This window comes from Trachurus japonicus, chromosome 16 (genome assembly GCF_045865225.1).
Source record: "Trachurus japonicus isolate A0001 chromosome 16, Traja_1.0".
Lineage (NCBI taxonomy): Eukaryota > Metazoa > Chordata > Actinopteri > Carangiformes > Carangidae > Trachurus > Trachurus japonicus.
In genome coordinates this window covers 14,983,853-15,005,956 of record NC_140922.1, presented here as the reverse complement: position 1 = coordinate 15,005,956, position 22,104 = coordinate 14,983,853, and the positions used below count along the sequence as shown (strand labels likewise).

The following is a 22,104-nucleotide window of genomic DNA, read 5'->3' as shown; positions in this document are numbered from 1 at the left end:
TCTCCTCTAGTTTTCTAAGGGATATGCACTGATATTGAAGTAAAATGTATTTTCATTTATGCCCAGTCACATAGATGTTTTAATTGATAATACTGTATATAAATTCATGTTCAATCTATATTAAAACTTCTTTTGATTCTTAAAAACTGTATCCTAAATAATTATTCTGCAGTGTTTAGCATTCTGTTGTTGTAGCATGTTGTCTTTGCCCTATCTCCATTGGTGTTTTGTATTACAATTACAGTATGGATGTATGATATTGTATTGAAGAGATTTGTTACTTATATATTACAATCAACTGAAGGCATTTAGTACATATTAACTAAAGCTAAATGTACATGTACAAAGAATCAAACTTAAAGTTTCAAATAACTATGTAATCCATAAAAGAAAACATCATCCTATGAAACGTAACCTATTTTATTTGATATCAAACTTCAGCAATGAATCAGTTGAAATTTGTCAAAATTACTTCAACACCAACAAGCTGCAATATTGAAATGCTTACACATTAATATGCTAGTATGATATCCAATATTATAGTTGAAGTCTGCATAATAGGCACTTACACTTATATACTTATATTTACGGTTTAAATAATTAATTGAATATGGGATTTATACTTGTAATATGATATTCATAGTGTATATGTCTGCTTATACTGAAATGATCTGATGACTTCTTCCACAACTGTCCCTTATCACAGTGTGCATTTGTGTTTACTTGTATACTACTGTACTAACTGTTTGTCACAGAGCAAATGGCTGTTTATCTCTCTTCTGTCGGCGAGGATACCTCATGTTCACTTCTGTATCACTCTGTTACCCAGCTCTGCTTTGACATTATGGTGAATGTGTGCTTCCCCTCTGTGCTGGAGGGCGTGGACACAGCTGGGGGCGGTGATGAGGAACAACGTGTGCTCTGTGTGTGTACAAGCAGCAGAAGTAAGACAACAAGTCAGACAGAGACTCCGGGCAACCAGAACGTCACACAACATCACTGATCCCTCCGGCTGTGTGGATCCGTTTATCCCGTTTTGAACACATTATTGGCTCAGAAGACAACCTCTTGAAAACTTCAAAGCAAAAAACGGTTCTGACATGCACTTTGATAAATGTGAGTATTTGTGCTTTTATTTTGTTAAATATGACTGAAGACAAGTGTTATCAATGGGATCTTCTATTTTCATTGAGTCCAGCTTTATAGTCAGTGTGACAGTAATAATGACAGCTTAATACTTTTTTAAGTTACTGCAGTTATAGACAATTATAGAGTGCTGTACTTGTTTTCTACATTCATTGACCTGTTATTACATTGGTGGTGGCATTACATTAGCCTTGATTTAAATGTTATTTCTATGCTCACAACTTTATTTTACTTAAATTTGATTTGGCTAGGCCCATCAGAGTTTTTGTTTTGACTTTGTCACTTTGGACCTTAAATCTGGTTGAAACTCCTTCTGTGTATTTTTTGTGTGTTTATATGCAGTTTATTTTACATGACACATGTATGTACTATACTATATACTGATAGTGTTTTATGAAGTAGTCACTCATTTTACTGATGTGTTCATGTATTTGTCTTTCTCTCGGTTTTCATTGAATCAGAGCGCGATTCGGGTGAATCCAAGATTCACAGCATCATTTGGGGAAACCCTGATACACCCCCACCCCTTCTGGCTTGTTTTCATTTCCCCTTTTGAATAATGCCAGACAAGCAAGCTGTGTGACGTGACATCTCAGCTTGTTTCGCTTAACTTACTTTATTCACGCGTTCTCTGACACGGGCCTGGGTGATTACATATTCTGTTGTGTGCGCTGGGTCTGTTAAACCACAAAATGAGGAAGCTGGCTCTCTGCTGCTTCTTTCTTTCTCTGAGGACCGAGCCAAAAGAGAAAGGTTGTCGGAATCCCCAGCCTCCCACGCACATGACTCAATGTCCAGGGGTTTCCACAACCTTTATTTGAATATGGCACAGAATAGCCCAAAGCAGTGTGGGGGCAGAGTGTGCAAACCCATCATTTAAGTGCAATTTATGGGCTATAGGTTTTCCTCTCACGCTTGGACAAGTGATTGAAAGCCATTTCCTGACTTTTAGTTTCTTTCAGCTGATGTGTCAGATCAGGCTAATAAGTGGTGAAGAGCTTCTGTCATCAGGCAGTTTCCTCTTCTACTGCCTGATATTGATTGTGAGGTTAAAGGTTACAGAATTACATCACCTGCCAAAAGGCCAAAGGCGGCTTTTCTTTTTTCAAATGAGTCAGGATTGAGTAACATATAGTAACACCTTAGCGACTTGAAAATGAAACCTGGTGGCACTAAAATGTTCTGACTAATGTCATCATGCACTCTGACAAATTGATCTTTATCATGTAGTGGGGGCACAAGGGTGCCATCTCTACTTTAGAGAGGAACCACCACAGACACATCCATGAGCTCATATTTCTCTCTCGCTGTTCAAATTAGTATTTTTCAGAAGTGTGTGTTTGTGCTGGTGAACAGAGCTGTCTTGTCCCCTGTGTGGCTTACCACAGCAGTCAACACTCACAGAGTAAAACAAGAGAGAGAGAGAGAAGTGAAAAAAGAACATCATCACTCTTCTTTTGCTCTGCCTCCCAGACGTGTAGGTGCAATAGAAAGCAGAAGGCAATACACTTGTTGAGGTGACGTGCCTATGAAACACCAGAGGCTGTGGAGGATGTGGTTTACGCTTCTGTTAGCGTAACGGAGCGAGACAGGAAGATGTCATAGAAAATAAGCAGTGGCAATCCCATGCTAAAGGTTTTCTGATGAATCTGGTTTACATGGCCACATGCAAGATCTGTGTTCCTAATGGAGGAGGTTGTTGTCAGAGCTTTATCTTTGTTCTCCGGGTTCCACAGACAGGGTGGAAATATCACTTTGTATTTCACGTGTGGGGTAAAGTTTTTTGAGGAAACAGCACTGTGTGGTCACATTATGTTGACTGGAAACATCAGAATTCTGTTTTGTATTATTTTTTTCCTATTTTTCTAATTTCCTTTACCTGTTCGATGGAAATGATACTCTCATATCAGCAGGGGGGAAAATGTACTCATAGTAGAATGGATTTGATTTTGATGTGAAAGGTGAGTAGAAAACCACTATGGAGAAACTGAGCAGGCAGCACCAGCCAAGTGATAATAAACCTTAGTGTTAATGTCTCACTACACCTGCATGGCATGAAATTATAATTTCATATTTTGTGTTGCTATGGTCTCACATTTGTCAGCCTAGAATAGTATAGTCTTTTAAACTAAGCCCATCTTGATGAGATGATTATATTCCAGTGAGAGTAAATAAGACACTACGCATTTCATAATCCAAATGATGAGAGCTCACTGAGCTGTAAGGCTGTCTAAAGTTCATTAAAAACTTTTGTCCATTCAGATAATCACTTTTAATGCATACTTTAATTGCTCCGACCAGACAAACAAGTCTGTAAATGTTGTTTTAGGATAAGCAATGATGAGCTGAAACAATTAGTCTATTCACTGACTTACTGAAAGACTGAACTGAAAAATAATTAGCAGCTCACTGTAATAATAGATAATTAATTTTAATAATTTTTCAATCAAAAACAAATCTAGTCTCAACATCTCTGATGCCACACAAAGATGTCACTGTGGGATCTGGGGAATTGTGATCGATATGACCACACATAAAACATTTAGGGCTATTTTATCATCCATTTATCTTCTCATTATCTTTTCAATATTTAATTAATTCTTTTGTGCCCATAATGTTGGATAATGGAAAGAGATGCCCGTCAAATGCAAACAAGACATGCCATTACTTAATAGTCACTCTTCTTGTCTTTTCATCCAGCGCCAAAGGAGAAGCCGTGTTGCACTCTGCCCACAGTGAAGAAACTCTTGGAGGAGAAGAGAAGGCGCGAGACGTCCTCCACAGCCAGCACCAGTCCCGTTCCCCCAAATACAGTCACAGTAAGCCAACACACACAGAGGAGCTCAGTATCTCACTAAGTATTATCATTAAGGCGTCATTGTTTACGATTGCTTCTGTTTTCTCCTACTCAGCACTTGTCATCAACAGAACTGTTTACCTGTACAGGTAAGAGCTGCACTTCCTTACAGACACTACATAAATGTCTTAATTCAAAGAATTCTACGTCATTATGGAAAAAGCTGTGAGGCAAAACAACATTTACAATATTTAATGGAAAATATGGAAGTCTTCAACCAATAAATGTGACCACTCTCTTTATCTTACTGATTGATGTTCTCCCAGAGCATCACAGCCACCTTCACCTCCTGCTTGTTGTAGGATCTCTCTCTGTCTTTAGTGGATTGGACCTGTGTGTTCGCTTTAGTTATTTTGTTCAGGATCATTGTCCCGCTGAACGATGAAATATCCTTCGCTGAGTTTTGAGTTGTTTGATTGATTCCGGCACATATTGCTTCTGTTCATCTCTGATTTCATCCTGCTTCTTCCATCAGCAGTGAATTCATTGAAAAATGCCAGTGTGTCAAGAAGCGGCGGCTGATCCATCATTTTGATAGAAGATTATTTTTGTGTTACTGATCCATAAACCATAACCATAAACCTTTTGTTATGTTTTGATGAACTGCAGTCTGAACTGTCTGCTTCTGAGGCATAAAGAGGGTTTGCATTTTGCGGTGATGCTCTCTGAGGTCATGGAAGTTCATGAAGTTTTCTCTGACAAACATCCTGTACAGCATCCTTGAGAAGCTGTGCAGTCATGAACTGTTTTTTTCTTTCTTTCTTTTTTTCTCCACCCCACCAGCTTGTTTGCCATTTTGTAGTTTTCCAAGGAACACAGTTTTCTTAAAAACAGGTTCCTGTTTGTTGATTTGGACGACCACCTAACTTTTCCTATCTGTGACAGAGTTGTGTTTTTTTTTTTTTTTGAGCCACACTATTGTTTTCTCCACTTGCATGATCTCACCCTTACTCCTCACAATTGAATGGCAAGTCTCAGTGAACTCTGAGCCACTAACCTTGTGCATGAACTAATGTCGAACAGGCGCCCTGCCGCGCCCACACAACTTAGCCAAGGGTCCAGTTGCTTTTAAAACTTAATACTTTAGCATTTTGTATTAAAATTGGTATTTACAGAACCAAAACCCGAGCTTTGTCCTTGCGATCAATTGATCCTGATCATCATTCCTAATCATATGCTCTTTCCATTCTAGGTGCATCAAACAGCTTCTCAGAAATGGCAGTGGGCTATGAACAGTGGAATCCAGCACCAGAGCCTACCCTCAGTTACTACAGCAGCCATCCAGGACCAAGCTATGCAACATACAACCTCCCAATGTCATCTGAGTATGGCACACAGCAGCCGCTCCCATTCGTAGATACAATGTCTCAGACATATGTAAGAGAACCCCCTTTGTCGCAGGCTTTCACCAAACTATTTTGTAAAGCAAGAAATTAATTGCATAATAATGTTGTTGTCTTAAGTCATGTCCTGCGTTCTTTCATAGCAGGAGTGTGCGATAGATTCCAGTATGGGTTTACCTTGGACACCTCTGGGTCCGAGTCACAGCACAGAACTGAGTTTTGTTTCCTCAATGGATGCCGCCAAATTGGAAGAGGCCAGGATGCTGCTGAGTGGGATGGATTACAGCAGAGCCACCGGGCAAGACGAAGACGGAGACACGTGAGTTTTTACAAGTGAATGCATGTGTGTGAGAATGTGGATTTTAGTGCATTTGCTGGTGAGCCCCCAGAAGAATAAGGAAACTATGGGCCTTCTCAGTCGTCTTTGAGATCATTGATTGCAAGATCACACTGATAGTACACATACACACACACACAAACACACACGCACACAACATGACTACTCTGAACCCTTCAGTGTGTTTTGTGAAACAAGAGTCAGAACAATACACATTTTCTTCACCACTGATATTACCATGTTGTGTGAATGTGCATGTGTGATCGCACAATTTATTTACTTCCGTACAAGTTTCGTTTTCAGTCGTAAGCTCAAACTGAGAGCCACATTCATAGTTTAGTAATCCTAGAAAGATTAAAAAAAGAGAAGATGTCAGTGAGTCAGGCGCTTATGCTCGACGATTAGAGAGTTAGATGAAATGGAGAAAAAAAAGAGTAAAAATTCAACTGTGAAAGGGACAAGTGTGTAATTGGTTGCGGGGATAACTGCGATTTTCCAGCCTTGTTTATAACTAATTTATCATGTGCTCTTGTTTTGTCAGCATCCTGCACATCTACACTGCCAAGGGACTCAGGGAGTGTGCCTTTGCTGCTGCAGAGACACTGAGGGGTTTAGGGAGGCTTGATGCCAAAGAACACAAGGGAAAGGTATGAAAAGAAAGCACTCATCTGCCAAGCTGTGAAAATTGCCCTTTTTGGCAAAAAATATGTATTTTATCTGATTTAACACAAACAGATAAGACTGTATGTTGAATGTAAATTTTGCAGACGGCTTTACTGGTGGCAGTGACGGCAAACCAGCCGGAGATTGTACAAGATCTGCTGTCTTTAGGGACAGACATCAACGCTTGTGATGTCAAAGGACAAACAGCTCTTCATCTGGCCGTCCATTATGGCTTCCCTGGGGTTCTGCAGGTAAAGCATTAGTCAGACTGAACTACTTTCACAGCAGGTTAAAAAAGAAAAGTTAGTTATACTGAGCAGACCTTAACAGTATCATTTTTTTTGTAGGCAGTTCTGTCTAGCAGACCTCCTGTCAACCTGGAGGCCCGAAACTTTGAAGGTAATCTAACCGTTTACCAATCAACAAGGGAGTTGCGTTAACACAGGTGCACACAGCCTTAATTTGAATGTTAAATATGTCTCTTTCTTCGCCTCAGGTATGACTCCTCTGCACTGTGCCGCCATTTCTCACAGTGTGACCATGAAGGCTTTGTCTGCCAGTGGGATGGCAGATGTTAACCTTCAGACCAAAGCTTCGGAGAAGCTCTCCTGTGTGCAGATGCTGCTCAACTCAGGGGCGACCCTGCTGAGCCAGGTACAGCCCAGCTCTCCCTTTTCTGAATGTCACACAAACTGTTTGGCTTGTCACCGAGCATGATACAGATGAAAGGATGGACAGCTCACATAAGCATCAAAGTCCAATATGCTAAACCCCTGACCTTTTTAGTGAACATACAGGTCACAGGGGAAGTGCCCAGGTTTTTATCTAACTATGATGTCATAGTGGGAGCCACCCCCAATCCCCCCACACCCAGCACTCGCTCTTTTGTCTTGTCTTTCTTGTGTGACACTTAAATGTCTTGGTTTGACTTGTGGTTTCATTATGTTTTTTCCATCTCTTCCAATTCTGCAATTCCAGGAAATCAAAAGTAACAAGACGGTGCTGCACTTGGCTGTAAAGGAGGGGAACATTGATCTGGTGCGTTATCTGCTGAGGATTCCCCTGCCCAACATGAAAGACTTTGTCAACATGAAAGTGAGTTTCACACCAACATGAAACTCAGAGCTGGATTTTAGATCTGCATGTGTTTGTGTGTTTATGTGTGGGTGCAGACAAATACTGGATACACACATGACTGTAAACAGTCTGAGTCATGCTGCATTCTCCACATTTGCTGTAGGCTCACGGCCACACGGCTTTACATATGGCAGCCGGTCTCCATGGCAACCCCCACCAGGAGGAGATCCTGCGGCTGCTGCTGAGCAGAGGAGCTGATCCCAGTATCCGCAACCTGGAGAACGACCAGCCAGCTCACCTGCTGCAGAGCGGACCCCAGGGAGAGCAGGTGAGCTGCCCATCATTTAAACAGCCAGCCACATCCGCACTGTGCAGTCCTGTCGTTTCAGTTTTTTAAAATTATCACCCTAATTCATCTTTCCATTTCTAGCTCAAGATGATGCTGAAGAAACGAAACGCTTCCTCTCGTCGACGTAACATGTCCTTGCAGGACCAGGAATGATTTAAATCACTTGTAATCCCCATTTGGAGGGAATGAGTCTGTTTCCTCTGTTGAGAAGGGGACATTCTTATCACTGGGAGTCACTGGCCCGTATATAATTAACAAACTAGCTTGGCAAAAGCTGTAATTCACATTGGATTATACACGTGATGTTTTAATGCATAAATCTTAAATTAGCTGTGATTTAGTTTCTGTAGAAATGTAATGCTTTATTTATTTTTCTACGTTTGAGCTCAGGTATTCATTCCAAAATGTTGTTCCCACCCTCAAGGCTTTTCAGCAAGTTCTCCTGCTCCTGCTGACAAACTAGTGAAGACATTTTAATTTATGTATTTATTCCGGTCAACGTGGGTGTCGAACTGAACATTTTGAAATGCAATCTTTTGAAGTGACCAGAAATTAAGTGCATTAGTTATTTTCAAAAAGTAGAACGCATAACCGGTGCTGTGGAAGGTGATGTTAATATTCATTTTCCGACAAGGCCACACTCCCAGTTTTATGTTGATTTCTATGAAATCGTCAATATGTACCTCAGGACAATGTCCCTGAAAGCCCCCTGACTCTCCTGTCAAAACCCCCCATCATGATAAGTTATCATATTGATACACTGAGTGATGGTTTTGATTTCAGTCAGCATGTGTGCTTATGTTAAGAATGCGTGTGTCAAAAAACGAGGATATTCAATTAATTTAACTGTCTGTCTGTATGCATCATACTTGTGTGACCTTTAGTATCTTATTTTCTTTATGGAAAAAGAAACTTTACTGTGTAAAACTCTTATGTATTTGAAACTGAATGAACAAAAGAATGTTCTTATCACAAAGACATTACATGAGTAAGTGCGCTGACTAACTGTACATTTTTATCATGAGTCATGAAGAACAAAAGTACAAAAGTACAATAACACTGTATTTAAAGTTCCATCTGATTGTTTTGATGTTTTCTGAACAGTCCCACTTACACCTGGCTACAGAAATTAGCAGGATGGAAAATACACCATCCTGCTATGTGTACAACAGTTATCTACCCTCACACCGAAGGAGGATTTTATTCTTCAAGCTCCGTTACCACTGACCTTTTCTGCCATGACAATCAACCTTAGTCATAGGTGAAATGAGGCCTCTGTGGTTAGAGTGATGAACACGATTTGAGCTGTCTCTTACCTCTGTGTCATGTCTGTTCTGATATGTTGTGAATTCCTGTAAAGCTGAAAAAATCTGAGTCTTTAGTAAATGATATTACATTATTACACATAATTCCAAATAGATATCATTAAAGACACTGAAAATATTATGTTGAGTATAAGACCTTTATTTGTGGCCCCATCATTTAGGTTTTCATCATTTCATTTGTAATACCCTTTCCTTATCTTGCAATAGCACAAACTGTTAAAAACATAACCCAAAACCAACACTTCAGTACAACATGATTTATCCAGTACGGTATTTTCAAAGTGCGATACATCAACCAAACACTGTCTTCTTTGTTCTCATCAAGATGTCATGGACGCTGCGTTGTTTTACCATTTTTATTTTATATGACATTATGTTCAATTCTATCTATGGATTTCTCTGTACGGTCGTCATGCTAATATTTATTGCTTTTATTTTGAAAAGCAATAAGTAGATACCAACAGAAAGAAAAACTAAGGTAAAGACGTGTTACAATCCATTAATGCATGCACTGATTGATACAAAAGGGTCAAGTCTATTTGTAATCTTGTTCTTCATTTTATTGTTTCACAACAGTACAATGTAAAGAAGAGAGACTGTTGGATTTGTCTTATTAAATAAACATCTAATCAAGTCTCATGGCTGGAGTACTTTTTATGCATGTCTGTATTCATTTATTTTGTCTCACGTGATTTTCACTCTAAAGAATTCAGTAAGAGACACACAATGTGATGGAAAACCCTGTTTATTGATCATCCAGCCAACACAGGTACGTATATTATCCATAAGAGGAACAGTCATAAACAACCATTGTGTGTCTGTGCGTATATTTGTTGCTGTAGCTTCCGTGATGACTTCCTCTTTCTCTTTCAAGTATATGCTATGTTTCCTATACAGTTTGAGGAGGAACTGTAAAAGAGAAACAGAAATAAATCAGAGACAAAGGAGATTGACATCGCTGCATTTTAAGTGACCTGGACATTATGAATGAACTTACCCTCTGTCTTCGGTATTTGGGTACCAGATGAGTTGGAACTGTAAACAGAAATAGAAAAGCAGGAAATTAGTAAATATTAGTAATTTTTCATTCATCAAGATGATTGATTATCAATTATTGATTGTGCAGTGTGAAAACTGTGGCCGCAACTTCAACATGAATTTGCTTTTAGTCAAGTTTATCCATCATCATCAGGATTTCAAGTTTCAATAAGAGTTGAGGCCACAGAGTTCTGAGTGAATAGAGAAATTACTGTAAACCAATATGCAGTTTTTTTTCCGTCCCGTTCAAACAGCAGCTCTTGTCTTTCTTCTTGTCTGGCCATACAAGCGGCATGCGATTAGCTGAGAAAATACACTGCCCACTCACTACCAACACATGAGGAGTGTGACGCATACATTTCAAGAGCAAGCAGCAGATTTAAAGAAAATATCAACCCACTATACCCACATGTGATTAGTCACGCATGGTTCAGTGTTAACTCTTTTATGTGTTGGAAGTGTGTTTTGGGTTCTGTATGCAAGAACAGGGAGGGGGTATTTAGAGAAGAGGCATCCAGGACAGGGAAAAGGAAAAGCTGTGGGAGACTCAGGTTTAGTCAAAGAAGAATATATTGAAAAGATATTTTTCCACACTGGTTGTGTTTGTCCTTCAAGTCAAAGTCATACAGCATGCACAGGCGGGTCATCCACTGAGCCTTGCACAAGTCTTACTTGGATGAGGATTTTACACATTTTGTGAATTTTTTACCTGTTTGAGGAATGATAGATTAGTTAGAAAGGCAAACTTGCTTTTGCATACTTGATAAGCCTCTGTATTGAAGGGATATTTAAAAGTAAGTCTATACTCACTCAGGGCTATTAAAATGCCAGAGACAAACATAATAACAGCGAGGATAACCCCTGTAGTCCGCAATGTCTCATAATCTACACAGGACGAAACCATATAGGACTTTACCACACAGGTCCACAGGGGTTTATGATCAATTTAAAACATGCTGTAATCAATAGATCAATATGTGCTAAAAATTGATTAGTACATGTAGTAAATGCTGGTGTAAATCTTACCATAGTCAAAATCACTTCGGTCTGTAAACATTGATTCTGAAAAAATAAAGAAAATAAGAGTCTGATCAGTTACAGAGCAAATAGAAATATAGGTGTTCAGTTCAGTGATAAGCTTGAAGGGAGTGTTTTCCTGCACAGTTGACAACAGGCTTTGCAGCTCTATCTCTCTCTAGATCTGCAGGCTTGGCTCCATAACTCCTCAGGAGTATTTCTCTGCCCACAGAGAGGCGCTCAATGCAGCATCTTTGCTCAGCAGAAAAAGATGCACCAAGAAAAGTGGGTTACAAGCCAGAAGCAGCAGCAGCAGCAGCATGGTGCAGGGGTTTCATCACAGCAACAAAGAAGGGAGCATGGACAGTATACAATGTGTTTTATGAGTGATTCTGCCGTTTTAGGAGCCACCTGAAATCACATGTGTTAAAGTCATTTTCAATCCACCATAACTCTAATAATAATGATTTTTATTCTCTTACAATATCAATATATTTAGCAAATACAAACGTGTTGCCAACTACAGCCTGTGCCAAACTGTTAGGATATCTGGGCGTCAATAATGCGGCTTGCATGTTGCTGAACCCTCACTCCCCAGTGGCTGAGTCGACAGTTTGTATTTCTTTCCTGTTTTCCCTCTACAACAATGAGAGCTCCATTCTACACAAACAAGACTTCAATTTCTCTAATATTGTTCATTGTTTATTTCTTGAACTCCCTTTGTTATACCATGGATGCATGCATCAGCAGTAAATTGGCTTTGACATGAAAGAAACAATACTGCAATTACATTAACTTAAGACAAGAATGGAAATAAAACAATTCATTAAAGTAACCTATGGTAAATTCAATTATCACATAGCCTATATTATTAACCAGGCAAGAAAGCTGTGGAGCTTTTGATTGAAATGTACTGTATGTTGTAACCATTCAAAGCCTATAAAAGAGGAAATAATGATCAAACCTGTGGTGGCCATGGCTGTTCAGCAGGGATGTAGAAGATCTCCTTCTCCCAGAAGTCTAGCAGGTAGCAGGGTTGCAGTTGGAGAGTGGATATGAAAGCAGAAATGTGGACAGGACAGCAGGCAGAGCTGCTCAGTGAACCCTCATGTAAACTCAATAGGAGCCCTCTGGTGGCCACAGAGAAATATTACAGTGATAAATGGTGCAACCCAGGGGGTACTCCCCATAGCAACAAATCTGGCAGGTTGTGGAGTATCAAGGAGGTTCACTCCCATTAGCCCAAAGGTGAAAAAAAATAGTAGGGTAAGCAGATGATGGTATCTTACCACAATAAAGTAGACAAGTTTATTTATCTATAATTAATAATCTGAGAGAGTTTTGCGTGGGCTGTGTGAGTATAGGGGTGGAGGGCTGCAGAGTGGGGGAGTGGTTACACTAACAAGATGTTATTTAATCTGTCTGTACATTGTGTTTTCGGCTCAACTATTGTTTCAGATTTTCTTAATTATATATTTTTGTCCAGAGAAATGTGTTTGTAATGATCAAAATGCACCATTTTCCATCTCATATGTCATATGTCTTTTGTGCAGTGCAGTCAGCCTGCTCCTACAACTCCAGGGAGAGAATATAGCCTACATATGCAGCTTCTACCTGCGCAGAGGCTGCCAGTCTTACTACAGTGGAAAATCTGCCAATAAACTGCTCAACACAGATTGGTCAAATTAAAAACACTGATTTTTTTCCTTTCTTTTTTTTTTAAAAGGAGAGTCTTCTCCAAGAGCTGAACGGCGCAGTGCATAAATCATTCACTCTCTCACTGCTGGTGGTTACTACTGCATGTGTAACCATACTGTCTGCAGTGTCAGCAGAAGCAGGAGTGCAGCACAATACAGGGCTATCTTCTTTGGTCCACTTCCCATTGCAGATATAGGCGCATAATTATCAGTAAAAAAAAAAAAAGAGAGAGAGAGAGAGAGAAAAAATCTGAAGCTTTTTAAAACTGTTTATTTGATCATTTTTGCATCAGTCACAAAAATACAAATGATTATCACACTATTGCAGCCACATAATAAAGTTGATACATTATCAACTAACTGTTACTGATGATACAAACATTAAAAAGAAAAAGAAAACAAAGGTGCATAGTAACATTGTGTCATTGTAAGAAGCTTTGTGTGTTCATGGAAAGATTGTCTGTAATCAAGGGATCTGCTGCCACCTAATGGCACGGGTCAGTAACACTGTAGAGCAAAGGAGATGGGAGATTAATTTGCAGAACAATTTGCAGAACAATCTTTTGCTGCTTCTCCTTTGTAGAAAATAGTAACATTCACAGATGTAAGACAGATGTAATATACTTACCATATCTCCACTTCTCCTTGTCCTTCTTTCTTTTAAGCTGTAGAGAGTACCGGATTATTACTTTCTGAAGAAAAGAACAGCATTTAACATTTGTAACTACAGGAGGGGGAGGAGAACTATTTACCCTTTGGGACGCCCGATTCAGCATCAGGAACCCTGGGCCTAGAGAAACATTAAAAACGTGTTAATGAAAACTTTCCATTGTTGGATAAAATGGCCTGTGACGCAAAAATTATGAAACAAACCAAATTCTTTAAAAATTTGCTTTCTGTTGTGTCTAACTTACCGTGGCTTGTCTTTACTCGAACAGGTACATTTCCGGCCTGTTTTTTTTTTACAGAGGAAAACACATGAAAAAGAATTAAACAACTGCCACTTTCTTGTACTTGCGCTGCACCTCCAACACGATCGATCTTTTGTACCAAAACAAGAGGTTGCCCCAAGCTTTGATAGGTACATGAATACAGTCTTGAGTTTGTGCCAGTAAGCCCGCCTGGGCTTCAAGCCGCCAGAGGCCTTATGAGCTTTCAGCTTACTGGCCCCAGCTCAAGACTATATTCATATACCTAATAGCAAAAACAAGCACCTAAAAATACAAGAGCCAGTGTGTTGAATACAATTTCTTAGTGTTTACATGTGCAAGACCACAAAAACATTTCAATATTTCACCTCTTCTGCCACGCACATAAACATATAAAGTGTAGTGCGGTTTCATCTCATAGTGTAGATGAAACTGTAATTACACTGTTTATATATTCACAGAACTTCAGCATGAGCACAGTACAGGCTCTTAAGAGGAGAGTAAACACAGGGATTTGATTTAATGTTGATAAAATCAAAGAGATAGTTAAGTGCACCAGTAAATCCTGTTGAGTTTCATAGTTAAGAGTCAAAGGATTCTTGAGAATGTTCCCATTAGGTTCGTCCTGTACAGCGTCATGTTACAGACACTACTTGAAGTGTCGGTAAACATGGAAAATTGCTAGAAAAGTTGGTGCTGTGGTGAGCAAAATAGTTGGACCAGACCAGGCTAGTGACTTACATAACTCAACAGACTAAGAATAAAGCTGTGAGCATCTTGAAAGGTTAACACTTGTGCTTTATTCACTCGTTTGACACTGGGGGGCGCCAAAGGGCGACTCTCCCTATCAGTGAACAATCAAATTTTTCCAATATTTTAAATGTCAGAGAAAAAACTGATAAGGCTTGTCCTCTTTAACCTGTGTGTCATGGTCAGTCTCTAAGACTTGTCACCGCCTCAGTGGCATTTGATGTCACACTTAAACAAGTGTTCATTAAACCACGTAATGTTGAAGTATATGGACAGATGTGATGTTTGAGTTTCTTTTTTTGTGTGTGTTAAAAACAAACATCAATAAATTTATACGAATTGCTGTTGTCTACTGATTAATATGTAGGCTAACTCAACAATCAATTCTGAAGCAATTTCCACATTAACTCTTGATTGGATTGGATTTCAATCACAAAATTGTACCTTTACAAACCTGAGTATCAGATAGTTTCTCAATTTTTGTGATTTCTACCTCACAACAACCTGTTCTGTACAGATGCAGTTGGGGAATCCGCTGTGATCTTGACTACCAGGAGCAGAGAGAGAGTGCGGCAGAGAAACAATGAATTATTTATCAGTTGGGTTTGGTTTTAGGGCTACCACTGGCAGTAACACCATGTGCTGGCAGGTAGGGGGAAGAACCTTGGAAGGACCCCACCAGTGAGTAAAGGGATAAGGTATAAAGGGCTGCTGTGATACACCGAGCATGAGACTGTTGAGTGCTGAGATTGTGGAAGAAGCATCCGCCTGCCTTCCAACCAGACCTCTGAGAGAAAACAGAAGCCTGCTTGTTTTTGCAGCACCGGATAAATTGTGACTGCGAGGTCAACTCACTCATACAGGGATCACAGTGTGGTGACAACTACTCATTCTGCTGTGGAGACGGTGAAACACTTACTGACGATGAGGACGATACCCAGGAGGAACAGGACCACTGCGAAAACGAGGCCACCGATTCTCAGAGATTCATAATCTGAAATGAAAAACAAAGTTACTTGAAAAATTGCATGGCAGCTTATAAAGGTTCAGGGTTAGAAAACACAGTGGACTCAAACGCCTTCTGAGGCCTTTCATGAGGCATGTAACCACATTTTTATTCAAGAGCAGAGTTGCAGATATATTCTGCAGACCCCCAAATAGTCATGTTGGGACGCCACAAATTCCTGGGAGCTGCAGTCACCAGAAGTGTAAACACTACAGTCAACTTTAACTCTGGAGTTGGCTCTTACGTGACCAGTGAGTAAGATAAAATGGTGCAAGAGAGTCTGTTTGTCTTATATCTGGCTAGTTATGATGAAGAGGTAATCTGATAGCTTTTAAGCAATAGCACTAACATCATCTAGTGTGTTTGTTACTACCAAAACAAACACTATTACAACTCTGTTTACATGCATCAAACATCTAGCCTAGTTCACTACCAGGACATTAAATAAGAACAGGTAGTTCAATGGTTATGAAGCAAATCAACACTGATGAAGAATCATTATTAATTATTCAATCAACATTTGATCAAAATGGGAGGATTTTAAACAGATGAGAAAGTCATCAAGTTGCTCCAAGGCTATATAAAGATGTGACGGGATAACAGTATCAACAATTTCCTGAGAAAAAAGAGAAAGATGACATAAATATGTTTTTCCTGTCTTATTCATGATAATATCTTGTGACCCCTCAGATATATCTTGGGACCTTCTGAGGGGTCAAACTGGGAACAACTGCTTCAGCTGTCTTTTAGCAGGATGTGGGTATTTGTTGTAATGGTACGGTGGGAGCATAGAGAACACAAGAAATTATCTACTGCCTAAAGAAACTTAACGACAACAACTACACAATAATATTGAAAAATGAACGCAGATCTTAAGTCCCTGCGTGCAGTTTGAGGCCTTGATGAAGTGAAAACCATCAGACCTACAGCACAGTGGACAGGATTAGAAGCATTTGCAGTGGGACGGCTCCAGAAGCTTGGCCCCAGGGTGAAAGTTTTCCATCACTTCTCTAGAAAAACAAGTGGAAAATGCAAACTCATCTCAACCTCCCGGATATTTCCTGTGCAGAGGGTAAGACTGTAAAAGACCACGTTCATCTGTTCGACACTTACCGTACTGAAAAGCGCTGTCATAGTCTGGTAGGAGAGAACAGAGAAGGGAAACAAATGAGAAGCAGATTTACCCACTGACACACTTCAGAGAGCACTCATCATATGACAGCCATTCAGCGGTTTTACGCCATCAGTCATTCATCTATTCATTAGGCGGTTTGGTGCCAGTACCAATTTATGTGCCAGAGAAAAATGAGTATGCAGCTTATCTTAATTTGACTTTTCTGAGCTTCTATTCAAATAATACTCACCTTTGTCTTCCCCCCCTGCTGAAGCTGTGGGAAAAAAAAGAAGAAAAACCATTAGTCTGTAATAGACATTTGCATGTCAGTAAATGGCTACATTGATGGTAGAGGAGCAAATTCACTCACTTGAGATTGTGTACACTACTTTCAAAGCCCAACTTGTATCAGAGTAAAAGTGCTCATACTGAGTTTTAAAAGTCCTCCAAAGGGGAATCATGTATGGATAAGGACTTCAGTTAAAATAGCCTACTGTTCCATCAGTAAATATTTAACTATCTCACCCTCAGAGAAGTTACAATGACAGGGATGCTGTGCAGTGACTCTACTCTCCACACCTACTGTGTTTATGTTTCAGCCCCTGATCTGTGTTCATCTGTGTCCTGTCAGTGACGTGGGAAAGAGCAGACCCCTCGGCTCTTGTCACATCTCCATGCTCCCATCTGGGAAAACATGTTGGCTGCATTCATGTTATGTAATGCCTTCTTTAAAGTCTTGATAGAAAGCCTACTGACTTTACTGCTAATAATCTTAAATCACAATTTCTCCGCAACATCATGAAAACAACCAGAATTATTAGGAACAAGTTCATGTGGTGGACTTATAAATACACAAAGCAGACATTGTTTATATGAGTGCCAGTATTTGGAGTGAAAACAGGGTAACCTTGTTGTGCTATGGGAACATTTCCCACAATTCATCTGTTACTTTTACATTTCTAACAGCATTTTAAAACGTCAGCACACCTCAGCAGTTGACAACTGATGATGAATACAGGAAATGATAATATGCAAAAGCAGACTTGAAGGGTACATGTAAATTTTATGTAAATATAGCTCAGGTGCTAAAAGTCAAAAAAAGTTTTTCTGATACCTGGTAAAAAAAAATCATGTCCTTGATATTTGTGTTTTAGCGAAGCCTGACGTGAACTACAACAGAGTCTGACACAGTTGAAACTGTGAATTTTCATAAACAGTCTTGAAATTCCATTTACTGAGCAGTGAGGTGATGGAGTGAACTTTGACCTGACCTCATTGCAGAGAAGTGAATATTAAGTAAATAGTGAATCTATGAAAAACACATGTTACAGTGTTGGCGCTGACAAGCCTCAGGAAATGAAGTCGGAGGGAGAAGATAAATAAAATCCCTTATTGAAGGAAAATCTGCTTAACATCAGGCTCAACTAATGGCATGCAGCACGCAGAGGAACGAACCAAAGACCAGGACCTGCATTAACAGTGGAAAACCTGGCAGCAGTCTGAATAAATGATTATTCTAACTGGAGTGTAAGGAAACATTTACACTATTCTGACACAGCCTTTTTCTCACTGTAAAACACTGACATAAGATGGAAAATATTAAATATAAATTATACTGGAAACACCAGTATTGTAATGCTAACAATAAGTTTTTACACACTTGATCAAAAAGAGCACATGGCAAGCAGTCCTACCAAAAAAAAAAAAAAAAGATTTCAGAAAGGCCATGCATTGCCAGTGACCACTCTAAGGCAGGAAACTTACCCACCATTTCCCTGCCAAATACTGAGCCTGTTGTACAGACAACATCAACTGCTTTGGCGTGGAGGGGCTTTAAGTAAAGCTACTGAAAGGGGAAGCAACAGAAGAACAGCAGGAAGGGTTTCAACATAAAGGAAACTCACCAAGTGCAGGAGCCAACCAGGAGCTGAATGCCACCAGCACCACAAGATCCATTGTACCTGTTGATGAGAAACAAACAGGAACAAACTTGTTAAGAATATTGACAACAATAAAACAAGAGAAATAATAAAGTTGAGTTACATATTTCCTACCTTCAGTCCAACTTCAATAACATAATTAAACTGCTGTTGCGAATAGAAGTGTGTTTCAGCAGCTCAGATCTAATACCTCCCTGAAGTTTGGTTTAGGCCTACTTTATCTAACTGGTTCATGCGAATTAAGGGTTAGGGTTAGACTATGATGTTCATGGAACACTTCATCAAAGAGAACAGCAGCAGAGGCTGAGATACCCCAACTTTTAATGACTTGTGGGGTAGGTAAAACCTTATAAGAGCTCCCTCCAGACCGACAGAGGACAGTTTTACGTATTAAAGTGGTAAAATGTGCCATAATGGCAGTGTGTAACCGAGGTCCGCGGGTATAGCTACAGTCACGAGGTACCAGTGAGGAGAAGTGACGACGTGTGGCGGTTAGCGGTACTGAAGTTAAACTCACTCGCCAATAAAAGACGTGCAAACCCACTTGCCAAGTGGTCATTGACCTCTTGGCGAAAAGGTTTGCATTTGTCGCCCGTGGTGCGGGAGACCTGGGTTCGAAACCCACTCAGGGCAGGCCAGACCACATCGGTCACAAGTGTTCTCCTGATGGACTCCATCTCAGCTAGAAGCTACAGGAGTATCACTGAAATGATGAGGATGTGTCTTAAAGCAGAAGTAAGTGATATATTTGTGTTAATATAAGTCTTAAATAGTTATATCTTCCGACAGCAATCACTTACATAGAGTGTTTGGTCTGAAACACGGGTCTGTCAGTCACTCTGCTCTGCTCTGAGCCGAGGAGAAAACATTTATCGTATCCTACAGTTTTTATCCAATGAGGAGAGAGAACGGCATGCAGGGCTGTGTGTGCAGCCAAGGGACGCCGTGAATGTGGCGACGTAGCGACGAGGACTGTTATGGTGCGTTCAAGGAAACTCGTATTTTTCCGACCGTGAAGTCGTACCAGTTCGATCTGGTACGAGTTCACCAGTCGGAAGTTACGAGTGGCCGTTATAGTGACTTTCACCGGTAAAACAGGTCGGAAAAACACGAGTGGGTTGCCTGGAACGCTACAAAGTCGTAAGTTGTGACTTGAAGCTGTAAATTTTAGATTTCAAAAGCCTGCCTGGAACGCAGCATTAGCGAAAACGACCGGACCACTTACTTCTGCTTTAATATTGTAGCCAACTGACTGTGGGGTGAGGGATGAGGGTCTATTTCAGGCTCTGCACCTCAGAACATGAAGCTTGGCAGTAGAGGGGTGCAAGGCGAGGCTGGTGTTGAGTTGCACTTGATATTTGGTCAGTGGCTTTGGACTGGTTTCTTTGGGTCACCCAGCTTACAAATGGAACTTGGACTATATATTACCCTGGACATTCTTTAGGATTTTCTTACACCCATTCGTTTGCACGCCGAGGCTCCACAGCCAGACTCATGACTAGAAGTGAGAGTTGTAGGTCTACAGGGCCAAAGGGCATGTTCATGCACTGCTGTCGGCTTTACAGCCAATACCAATTAAACCCAGAGACGTGACATCAAAAATGTAATGCAGGTACAAACAGCTTTAGAAAATCTAAGCTGTGGAATAAAATGTTTTGCATTGCAATGATCAAAGCCTGCGTTTGTAGAGCCAAGGTTCTCCCCTCCGTTTGCCCAGAGCACTCCTGGGGATTCATGCATGACTAGAGTGGGGGTGTGAACATGGATCTGGAGTGAAGAGAAATGAACACTTCAACCCTGGGAGCAGGATTAAGAACAAAGGCCTGCCAATCAGCTTTAATCAAACAAATACAGGGTGAGTTATTCTAACAAGAACCAATCCAATAATCTTGTTTGTTAGCACTGTGAGTGATGTAGAGGAGTATAATGGGCAGAGAGTGAAGAAGCACATGGAGCCAACACTTAAAAAATTAATTATCATGGATTATAATAAATGGGATTATCATGGACAGTTGGCAATTAGGGGGGAAAAGGCTTACTTCCATTAACCTTTACAGACAGTCCCTATGTAGGAGTAGGTCTACTTGTGTTTGCACACTCGGATACAAGTTTTCACATGGATAAATCTGGTTACACAGCTTCTCGTATAGACAAGCCGAAGGGCTTTTTATATAAAACTTATTTGCCACAGTGTTGCTGTCAGTGCTCGCTGTAGTTATGTCACTATGAACTTCTCAGATGGCGTAGCATGTCCACGCGTAAATAGTCCGCGAAGACACCCCGATAATAGAAAACACGCACACCTTTACACGGGAAACAGGGAAAACAAAAAACAAAACAAAACAAAACAAAAAACACCAGAAACTCAACAGAAGCATCAGACTTCCTGCGACTGAACGGTCACGATTTGAGAGGAGATTGATTTGGAAGTTTGGAAAACGGCAATAAAATAACAAGAGAGAAAAAAACTGCAAGCAAAAACACGTGGAAACGAAAGGGTATTTTGAAAGTCTTAAACTGTGGGTTTTAGTTTTCTCTTCCATTTATGGTCAACAAAAAATATTGAAGAAAAGGCATTCATTGCAGGGGAGCATCGGGCTTTTGAAAACACACTTACCGTGAATCAGCCTCCTGTAAAGTCTAATTTGAGCTCTTTCCTCCCAATGAGCCGAACTTTGCACAGAAGTTTTCCACCAATTATTCAAGGCAAAAATAAATAAATAAATAAATGAATAAATTAATATGCAGAGCAAACCCTTCTTTTAACACGTAAAAAAAAAGGCAAAGATTAAAAATGAATAACTCTGTTCTGCATCCTGTGGAAGTTTGATCAGGACTCGGCTGCACAAAGCAGAAGTCTGTTCCTTCCTTGGTCTTGTTTGAGGAGTGAGGGAGGGAGGGAGGAAAGGGGGTGGGGGCGGGCCGGGGTGCTGGGTGCGCTCAAGCAGCTTTAGTGACCCCCCACCCCCCCAAAAAAACAGATAAACAGAGCAACGGTTCGGTGTTTATGCGAGTTCCCAGATGGATTGGTGCCAGCGCTGATAGTAAAACATGGTTTCATAATTAACTGTAGATCTCATGCTCATTTCGCCAACCTCCCCCCAAAAGCCAAATAAATATCAGATACACAAGTAGCATCAAACACTGCAGTCTGCAGTACTGTGGTGTAATTTACAGGCTTTGGAAAAGTGACTCAGTGCAGTCAAGTGAAAGACTAAACACTAGTGTGCTTTTGCAGCCAAGCACAAATGTTGTCCGTGAGATAAGTTTTCTCTCAGCTATATGAAAACTGTCTCCCCAAGGTCTCTCCCACACCAAACTGCCAGATTCCCACCCTCCACCAGTAGTAGCAAGGACAGAGCAGCAGGTCCTCTCACAATACAGGAAACGCAGGCTGTGATATACAGAGTATTTCCTGGGTGTGAGGGATTCTCTTCTGTTCCCCCTCTCTCTACTCCAAGGATCTCTAGTGCAGTGAGCTTATCCAGACATCAGGTTCATACAATAGTTCCTTTT

General features: G+C 40.3%; 2 protein-coding genes and 1 long non-coding RNA gene across 4 annotated transcripts; 1 reads left to right on the top strand and 2 right to left on the bottom strand.

The window, feature by feature from the left end:
• The first annotated feature begins 947 nt into the window (after positions 1–947).
• On the top strand, positions 948–9,729 carry nfkbid (nuclear factor of kappa light polypeptide gene enhancer in B-cells inhibitor, delta). Its single transcript, XM_085801930.1, has 12 exons — positions 948–1,116; positions 3,847–3,965; positions 4,059–4,092; positions 5,196–5,380; positions 5,490–5,665; positions 6,225–6,330; positions 6,451–6,597; positions 6,694–6,745; positions 6,843–7,000; positions 7,325–7,441; positions 7,587–7,751; positions 7,854–9,729. Exons 1-12 carry the CDS (start codon positions 1,101–1,103, stop codon positions 7,923–7,925), a joined length of 1,347 nt encoding a protein of 448 aa, XP_085658056.1. The 5' UTR covers positions 948–1,100; the 3' UTR covers positions 7,926–9,729.
• Positions 9,730–9,824: 95 nt separating this feature from the next.
• Positions 9,825–12,481, bottom strand: LOC146972099 (uncharacterized). Of its 2 annotated transcripts, none has more exons than XR_015037851.1 (4): positions 12,117–12,481; positions 11,162–11,197; positions 10,095–10,132; positions 9,825–10,006 (listed from the first exon to the last, which is right to left on the bottom strand). It is a non-coding gene; the product is annotated as an uncharacterized LOC146972099 (long non-coding RNA). The 2 variants fall into 2 exon arrangements; XR_015037852.1 differs by lacking the exons at positions 9,825–10,006; positions 10,095–10,132 and adding exons at positions 10,146–10,844; positions 10,946–11,020.
• A 621-nt stretch (positions 12,482–13,102) lies between these two features.
• On the bottom strand, positions 13,103–21,488 carry LOC146972098 (FXYD domain-containing ion transport regulator 6-like). The gene is made up of 9 exons (XM_085801891.1): positions 21,206–21,488; positions 18,553–18,609; positions 16,899–16,922; positions 16,648–16,671; positions 15,448–15,522; positions 13,764–13,800; positions 13,602–13,639; positions 13,478–13,514; positions 13,103–13,356 (listed from the first exon to the last, which is right to left on the bottom strand). Exons 2-8 carry the CDS (start codon positions 18,602–18,604, stop codon positions 13,510–13,512), a joined length of 255 nt encoding a protein of 84 aa, XP_085658017.1. The 5' UTR covers positions 18,605–18,609; positions 21,206–21,488; the 3' UTR covers positions 13,103–13,356; positions 13,478–13,509.
• Between the last annotated feature and the right edge of the window lie 616 nt (positions 21,489–22,104).

What these genes read in the sequence shown, in the direction of transcription:
- nfkbid (XM_085801930.1), top strand. An exon ending in CCAAAGAACACAAGGGAAAG is followed by an intron (nt 6,331 to 6,450) that starts GTATGAAAAGAA and finishes TAAATTTTGCAG; the next exon opens with ACGGCTTTACTGGTGGCAGT. An exon ending in GCGGACCCCAGGGAGAGCAG is followed by an intron (nt 7,752 to 7,853) that starts GTGAGCTGCCCA and finishes TTCCATTTCTAG; the next exon opens with CTCAAGATGATGCTGAAGAA.
- LOC146972098 (XM_085801891.1), bottom strand. Translation starts at nt 18,604, where the DNA reads ATGGATCTTGTGGTGCTGGTGGCATTCAGCTCCTGGTTGGCTCCTGCA. An exon ending in CTGGTTGGCTCCTGCACTTG is followed by an intron (nt 16,923 to 18,552) that starts GTGAGTTTCCTT and finishes TTTTTCCCACAG; the next exon opens with CTTCAGCAGGGGGGGAAGAC. An exon ending in GGGTATCGTCCTCATCGTCA is followed by an intron (nt 13,801 to 15,447) that starts GTAAGTGTTTCA and finishes AAAAAAAAACAG; the next exon opens with GCCGGAAATGTACCTGTTCG.